Source organism: Drosophila subpulchrella, chromosome 2L, assembly GCF_014743375.2.
Source record: "Drosophila subpulchrella strain 33 F10 #4 breed RU33 chromosome 2L, RU_Dsub_v1.1 Primary Assembly, whole genome shotgun sequence".
In the NCBI taxonomy this organism is placed as follows: Eukaryota; Metazoa; Arthropoda; class Insecta; order Diptera; family Drosophilidae; genus Drosophila; species Drosophila subpulchrella.
Window position 1 is genome coordinate 17616330 of NC_050610.1, and position 8864 is coordinate 17625193.

The window sequence follows — 8864 nt, forward strand, 5'->3', positions numbered from 1 at the left end:
GTCAAAGTGCAAAGAACTGAAAAAAGTAAATTCATTATTGTAAAAATATGCTTCGAAGCCTAAAATTTGTTCACATTAACTTATATAATAACCATATATAGGATATATTCAATACTTATTAAATATTATATATATATATATTTAATACTGAATTTATATTTTTGAAAACGTTTTTGCTGCGATTGAGTGCAATTCCATATAACTAGTACAGCTATTACCACAAATATTATTTTTTATTTTCATGCATCGAATCGGAAGGGAAACTAATCAGTGGCAATACATTTTTGAGAATCGGAATGTTCAGAATAAATTGGAAACAACACAAACAGTTAGTTGAAGACACTTATGACCGGCATTCGTATTACTCGCATAGAAGTCCCAAGTTATATACGTTGTCATCTAAGGAGGGTTTTTCAAGATCGCCGGGTTGTGGTTCAAGATCCAGAAGTTGCTCAATGCTATAGCGCTCCACGACTTTTCCCTTCTGATTGATTAAATTCTTCATCGGAGTTAGGGGACTTCGACGGGTTGTCCAGTTGGCCAGAGGTCGGAAATGGGTAAGATTCCCCCTGCGTTTCTCCGCATTCAGAAGCTCAGAAGGTGGACAATATCGAGGCGTAGATGTAGCCCTGAGATCCCCCAGTCTGATGACTCCCGATGGCGTAATGTTGACCAGATTCGGGTTGACCAAAGGCGGCTTAGCTGGTCCTTCCTTGGAAGAGCCGTCTTGCTTTTCCGCATCCTTCTTGGCCATATATTTGGCTCGACATTGCTCGTCCCACTCCTTGGTGGTGGGTATATATCTCTTTTTGGTGACCGTGGCCACCTCGACTTTCTTTTCTGGGTCCTGATCCTTGGTACTAGCTGTTTTCTGTACATTGTCATCATATCGAATCTTTTTCTGCTGCTGCGTTTGCTGTTTCTTCAGTTGCTCCTGTTTCTCATTTGTCATTTCGCGCAGGATCCTTTCAATACGCTCCCTCTTTGCAACCCTCAAACGATCCACCTTAATTCTTTCCTCAGGCGTAAATCTTATGGGAGATCGTGAGAGATGGATAACTGGCTGAGCTTTATGAGAATTTTCATTTTCCTCCATGGGGGCGATTAAAGAGCCCCTCAGGCGTCGTTGTTCCGATAATTTTAGGGCTTCCAATGCTACTTTTCTCTCCTGCTCACGGCGTTTTTCCTCGACATCAGTATTTGAAATGACATTGGAAGAAGTAGTCGGAACATTTCCCTTAGGTCCACTGTTTTTGGCCACGTCTCCAATTAATTTTTGTTCCCTGGGCATTTTCGTTCTTTTGACGCAAGGTAGAATCATGTAGTCCACATCGTTTAATAAAACTACCTGAGCACTGCGGGTAGCTAAAAAAAATATTTAAAAATATAAATGGCCATTAATTAAATATGATTGGGTATTTTACATCTTTCAGATTTCTTGGGAAATCCTTTCCATGGCAACGAGAGGTTAGTTTTGATCCTCTGCTCGTTCTCGTTCGAATCAACTACGTCTTCATCTTTGGTCGACTCCTCCCTCTTGAAACGCGGTACGAATTCTTGGGCATTGGCATTTAGCTTCACTGTACTTGCAGCCGCCAACTTTGCACTAAAATCTCCATTTTCTTCCTGGTTTTTCTTTAAATTAGGACCCTGACTCAATTTGTGCATGGTCCTTTCTCTTTTCCGCTTTTTTATTCTGTTCCTTAAAGGATTTTCTCTTTTATGTGACTATTGACTGCTTTTGTAATACTTGTTTTGGACAGAAAGCTGTATATTTGTGCGTATGATTGAACCTACTCGATAGAAAGTGTTTTAAAGTATCATTCCAGGCCTACTTAAAAATAAATCCTTTGAGTTTTAGTCAAAAGGTTTGATAATATTTTTAAAATTTTATTTGCTTTTGTTCTTTTTTCCCTACAATGATTTTCGGGGCTGAAATGTATTAAAGTGTCATTCCAGGCCTACTGGACAATGCATTCTGTGTTTTCTAAGTAAACTATTTGCGATTTATGCAATTTAATCTGGTACTATTTTTGGCAGGGTTGCAATGGATTAAAGTGTTGGCAATTTTCTCAATGAAATGGCCATCTTAAACTCAACAACCCGTTTTTTCCGATCACTCCGCCTTCTAAATCGCCTGACAATCCAGGTACATTTCTCCATTGTTGACATTTATTCGCACAATAAACACAAAGCCAAGGCAGGCGGGGAAAACACTGGTAAAATGTGGAGATGGAGCTGAGGATGGGTACGTGGCAAAAGGAAAAGCCAGCCAAGCAGTGCAGGCGGTAAACGACATTCAATAAAACGTTTGAAAATATTACAGAAAAAGCGGGAAAAGGAGCTGCAGACGGAAAAATGAAATGAAATGAAAGAAGCGCACAGAAATATGCAATTTCACCTCAATCAGAGTTGTAAAAACAAACAAACAATGGCCAAGTGCAGTGAGCTTAGCTCGGCAGGAGTTCATCCTTTTCGCCCCGCTCTCCCCTTTTTTATAAGACCCCCTTTTGAAAAACTGGTATCACCCCCTTGGCCGGATGTCATGTGAGCCACATGCTGGGACTCCTTGAATCCTCGTTACCATTTCCATTTCCTTTCCCCCTCCTGTATCGTTTTGCAAGCTCAAGCGAAAATGCAAAGAGCAGAAAAATGCAATAAGTAAAACGTAATAACTGCTCAGGAGCTGTGAACGGTTGGCTATATAATCAGGATGTTTGGCGAGGGAAAAATAGGGGGAGATACCTGCGTTTTCGCTAGCCTAAAGCTGAGCAAATCCAGACGGTAAAAGTGAAAGTCGCATACAAATGGAAATAAAATCAGCTTAGATAGGTAGAGAGCGACAAATATGAACTGATCTGTATCTGTAATAAAACAGATTAAAAAAAAAATGATCTAGAATTTGTTTGTCCATCGTTTCAACCAATATAGTCAATATTATAACCCTAATTTCTACTTCAAAAACCCCAAAACCCACCTTATAAAACCAACCAAAATCCAGAAAAAACCCAAAGAACTTATTATTAATTATTTAAATCAATTAAGCAATCCCCGCCCCAAAATATCTACAACGTTGTCCGACAACTTGTAGGTCATCTGGGGATTACCACAGAGATTGCCGTCCACACATTCGCCTATTTATCCATGCATGGCATGGAGTGTTGCAAATTTTTGTGTAATTCGACTTGGGAAGTAGGTGAAAGTGGAGGCGTCCGCCACTAATGCATTTGTGGTCAATTTCCGGGTGGCAGGCGGAGGGCGGAAAAACGAACTGAGGCACTGACATCATTTTAATAATAAAATTGTTAACAGAATTGCTGTGCTTTTGTGTGGCTCGGGCCGCACACAAAAACATGTGTTGGCCTTGTTAGCAGCAAAAGCAACACACATGTGCACTGCGGAAAAATTTGTATTATCGTCATAAATTATTAAAAATATCTAGATCTCTTTTTTAGTTTTATATTGTTTATTGCTCGAGTCAATAGCCATTTCAGCTGGCACTTTAATTTTAAATAAATGCAGCTTATGCATTATAGCCAAAGTATATTTAATAAATATTCTGGTTTAGGTTACCCTTGGAACATTTTGAATTATTCTCCTGTACCCCTTTTATAAAAAATAAAAGTTATTTTAGTACTGTGAATTTTTAAGAAGAACTTTTATAATACCAATCTTCCACCAAAAGAAATAATACCGAAAATGGAAAACAACGTTGGTTACATATGAAAACAATAATGGGCGATTTTTACATAAATCCTCTTTTAAAAGTACTTAATATCTGAAAAAATTAATAAAAATTATAATTTTTTTCAGTAATCGAAATACTTTTAAGGCCCCACGACGACGACCTCAATGTTGTCGTTGTCGTTGCTCCTGTTCCTGTTACTGCCACAGTTTTTGCCCTCTTGCAATCTAAATAAAATGGCCGACGTGTGTGTACGCACAACTTTTGCCATATTTAATCGTATTTGCACCAACAACAACGGCAGGTATATATTTGTACATTTGTGAGGGAGCCTTTAGAGCTGGCAATTGTAGCAGTGGAGACAAAAACAACAGGATCCCACTGCTCGCTTTTGGGCATTTGCTTATTATTGTTCGAAACTTTTGCGCCCACAACAAAAAAGTCAGGGAACAGAGCTCCCACACACAATTGGCCTGGCCTCCTTGTTTCGTGCTGGGAAAATGTGTTTTTAGAATATTTTGTAACGCAAAAATTACCTCAAAAATTGCACAGATGCAAAATGGCTCTAGAGATGGTCTTTCTACCATGAATATGTATTCAAATTTGGTTGGAGAAATACAAAATAATATTTTAGTTGCAAAAATTATTGATTAGAAAATTTTTGAGACTTTTTACCAGTTGAAACTGTTCTGTTTCTTAAATAAAAATAGTTGCGACCTGGAAGCTTTTAAAAACAATATAAATTGGTCAAACAACTCAACATATTCATTAGATATTTAGAAAAATAAGTACACAAATTTAATTAATTACACTCCTGAGTGTCTATTGTATCATGTATGCTTCATATTTTTTCTAATTAAGAAAAGTTTCAATAAATTTTAAACTAATTATATTAAGTTAAGTTAAGTTTAAAAATTCTGTCACATGAATTTTACAAATTAGGCATTTTACCTTAAAATATTCCATCTCGAATTCGGAGTTGGAAGTTTGCGGCAGTTATGTCGGTTTGGCTTTACTCACAATTTTTAAGCTTGTTTCGGATGGTTACTCTGCTGGGGCAGCTTAAAACGTGCAATGGAAACTTTCGCCTTGGTCAGGTGGAAAGTTTTAAGACACAAATTTATGCCGGGACGGACACAAAGAGAGCATGTGTGCTTTGAAAGTGATTAAAAATTGGGTCAAGTGTTCGTGCGAAGGGAGATTAAGCAATTTGGCATCGGCACGCACACAAATCAAAGGATTTGCCCATCTTTTTTTATGAATCCCCTACACACGCAGCCCCAAAAGTTTCTCGCCCGCAACGATTTGTCATTTGTCGAGGCCGAAAACCCCGCAAAAAGTATGCATTAAAAGAGGCAACTTCGAGTTAATTACAAAACGAGAACACAAAGTGAACTTGCGGACAATGTCAGCAAGGTGAGGCCATCGGACCAACGAGTTAACCGTGAGGTGGCATCAACATCAACCTCAATGAAGTCAACCGGAGATTGCAGCACTCAGAGAAATGTTGATAAGATAGTACAGCTTTAGGTGCAGTTCTGAGATTGATACAAAGGTATAGGGTCTTGAAAATATCTTACGAAAAAAAATGTGTGTCGTTTAAATAGGTTTAATAATTGTATATCTTGATCTTGAAGTCTTGAATCCTTAGAAAGAATTTTTTTCGATTTCAACAAATCTATCTCAAAAAGTATCGATTGTAACCTCCTTTTTTGGAAGAGGTTATCGTACAAGTTCTCCTACTATAAAATCCAAGTGCAGTACATCCATGTGTTGCCCCGGTTTGTTTTGGCTGTGGTTTCAGTGGCATCCCAGGGAGCGGTACCGACCCAACACCAGAATCACCGCCATAACCTCCATCACCACCGCCACCAGTAACTGCAGGTGGAACTACTCTGAGTGGGCTTCACTCTACATGGCATTCCAGGAATAGTGCATCTCCACCGGGCCTGCAAATTCAGCTTGTGCCAATGGCAAGATGGACCAACCGGGGATGTGAATCTTCAGATTCTTTGCCGTGGATGCCTCACTTGCTTTCCCTTCAATTCTGGCAACCCTAAATTTGCCAGTGGAAAGTAGCATTTTCAGCCAGTCAGTTGGCCGAACGTTTTCTGGTAACCCTCTTACTTTAATCTTAAACAAAATAAAATAAAATAGGTTAACTTTAGGTAGGTAACTTTATTTAATAATATAATGTTCTTTATAAAACGTACAAAAAAAACCCAAAATTATACGTTTCTATATCCGATGAAAGATTTAAAGAAAAACGGAGGGCTGCTTTTGATTTAAATAAATAATATAAAAGGTTTATAATTTTACAAAATTCAATATTTTACGAAAACTATCAAAACCACTTGCAATAAAAAAATGTTTAAGCTCTATAGTTTTTTTTTTCATTAAAACTTAGTAAGGGTAATTTACAAAAATGGCTCCATTTTTCATTTTTCTTGTGATATATATAAAAATATTATAATAATATATATATCATTTCTTTATAAGTTTATTTAATCCGTGATCCATTTTAGACTAACGCACTCTCAGTTATTGGGGAAAATTAAAAAACAAATGTAAAAGTTCCCCGAAAATATGCCCTTTCCCGTTGCCAATTTGAAATCGGTGGGCGTTTGGTGAATGTGAGGGGCGTGCGCCTGCATATTTTATGGCTTCATCGGAGTTGGACGGACGATCCCGAGGACGAGAAGTAAAGTGGAACTGCAGCTGGCCACAGGACACGACTCCACTTACAGGACGTCCGTCTGTTTGGCTCTAAATTGTTGTTGTCCGAGCTTTGATTGTGGACCAGAGGATCCCGATACCCCTTTCGCCATTTTCCTGCATATATGTATGAACATATATACGCGTGGGTGGAAATCGTGTCTGTGTGTATTTAACGTGCCTTAAATCACATTTGGTCTGTAATCAAGCTAAACAAATATGGGCGCATTGGCTGCGGAGGAGGTTCCCTTGTGACAAGCTTTCGTTACGAATGGGTAAACTTAAATTTAGACCATCCATCGGAAATAGACAGACCATCAGTGTGTGTGTGAGCTGGAGAATGTGGTTGCTGGTGTGCGTGGCTAACTGGGTCAATTGTTTGAGCTGATTTCGGCATTAACATACAGTGCGTGTGACGATTGGACGGCAAGGGTTCTGTCAACTGACTTCCATAAATAATTAAACTCAAGAATATAATTGCCCCGAGTTTTGAGGTCAATGGATTTTTTCTTTCAATTTAAGAATTGAAAGGTATCAATCATTTTAAAGGTATTTTTTAACTCCTTTAGTAAGCTTTCGCCAAGTCCTGACCATTTTAGAGCTTTAGTTAATAGCCTTTAAATCCGCACAATTCAAATCATCAACTGCATTACGCTTATGCAACGCACTGTCCATAAAAGCAGTGGAAAACTGCAGTTAAAGCGCTTATGCTCATGCATCCACGGATACATTTTATGGCCATGGCCAACCGATGGGCACTGCGGACATTTTATTGTCACATAGTCATCATCATCATCATCATCGTCGTCGTCGTTGTCATCGTCGTGGGGGGTTGGTTTGGATTTTGATTTTTTATGCAAAATCAATATGAAACTGACAGTTCAAGCGAAGGACAGAACACAAAAAAAAAGCGGAAATCTGATTGAAAAATTGCCATAAATCGACGTCAATTCAATTAACATAAATTGTGTGATTAATGATTGACAAATGCTAAGCAGACAGTCGGAGGAAGGGCTCTGGTTGCCGATGATTCCCGCAAGTAATTGCCGCATAATTCGATAGCGATAACGATGAATGATGCCCACACGTTTTATACTCCCACCCCCACCAAATATTCCAAATAATTTTTTAATTTCTACGCCCAAAGTCCCGGCGCCTAAAAAAGGACCCAAAATGTCTGCAGATCATTAATCATGCATTGTACTGGCGAGGCCCTGACCATCCACTCACTCCCCCACTCAGTCAATCAGACAATTGAATACATTTCAATCATTAATGGACCCGCCCAGATGGAAGCCTCGATTCCCGCCCACCTGACAACAGTTGATTGGACTTTTCTAAGGGGTCAGAAAGTCAGCAGACGAGCAAAAGCAGCTTTCCGCTCATGTCTAATTGATGGACAGTCGTTGAAGTTGCCCTAATGACGGCTAAAGAAATATTGAATTATGATTGTTGGGTCGGTTGATGGTCGATGGAAAAATATGGAACTGTGGGAGGTAATGTAAAATACAGAGGGTATCCATTTGTTAGAAGATTTAATATATGTTTCTAACATTTTTGGTCCTAGAATAGAAATTCAAAACATGTTGCATAGTATATATTCTTCATCATTTCCAACTTAAATATTAGTGAACCCTCGCTGCCAAATCTATATGATTTACTCTCACTCTAACATTTAATCGAATCTGAATTGCATAAATGAATATGAATCAGTCCATTTTATAACAAAAAGAGAACGCTTGGAAAGCCACAGCAATTATTTAGCCACGGCCCACTTTAGAGGTCGTTAATTTGCGAAACATTTTAGTGGCGCTCTAATCGATGTTCATTCATTGTCTGCGACATGAAAGTCCCCCTTTTTCCACCATCCAAAAACTATAACTGCTCTATGTGGGTTATATTGCGGTCTGAAAACTTGTGGAAATTTATGCGAATTGCGTGGGGAAAGTGCATTGCATTGGCCAGACAAACATCAGATATTTTTGTTGGCCTGGGTCCAAAATATTTTTTGGCAACATAATTACTTAGTGGGGTGAGCTATGGGGTTTCGAAATGAATGGAGTGGTAAGTGCCGTTGTAATTAGCAATTGTAATAACTCGTTGAATTATTTGCGTCGATTGAACAAACGCATGGAAATGCAAAACCTTTCTGGGCAAGGGCTGGAACTCAAATATAACTTTCAGATAGCCCGCAGGATATTTTAGGAAATGTTGCTGACTGGATTCTTCTTCGCTTCTTATCCTTGTGTGCTCTTGAACTTGATATTACCATATTTTTGCTGGGTATATTAATGTTGATGGTAATATTATAATGGTGTTTAACATCGTTATATATTATTAAAATTAATAGAAACTGAACAAATAATAGTTCTTGAACTTCAATTTGTATTCTTACATGTAAAAAATATTAAATAAATATTTTTTGTAATTACCAGAGTAAAGCCAAGCGATCTGCATTAAATTC

At 38.3% G+C, this 8864-nt stretch overlaps 1 protein-coding gene across 1 annotated transcript; it reads right to left on the reverse strand.

The window, feature by feature from the left end:
• Positions 1 to 221: 221 nt before the first annotated feature.
• On the reverse strand, positions 222 to 1917 carry LOC119547387. Its single transcript, XM_037854235.1, has 2 exons — positions 1425 to 1917; positions 222 to 1365 (listed from the first exon to the last, which is right to left on the reverse strand). Exons 1-2 carry the CDS (start codon positions 1666 to 1668, stop codon positions 362 to 364), a joined length of 1248 nt encoding a protein of 415 aa, XP_037710163.1. The 5' UTR covers positions 1669 to 1917; the 3' UTR covers positions 222 to 361.
• Positions 1918 to 8864: the final 6947 nt, after the last annotated feature.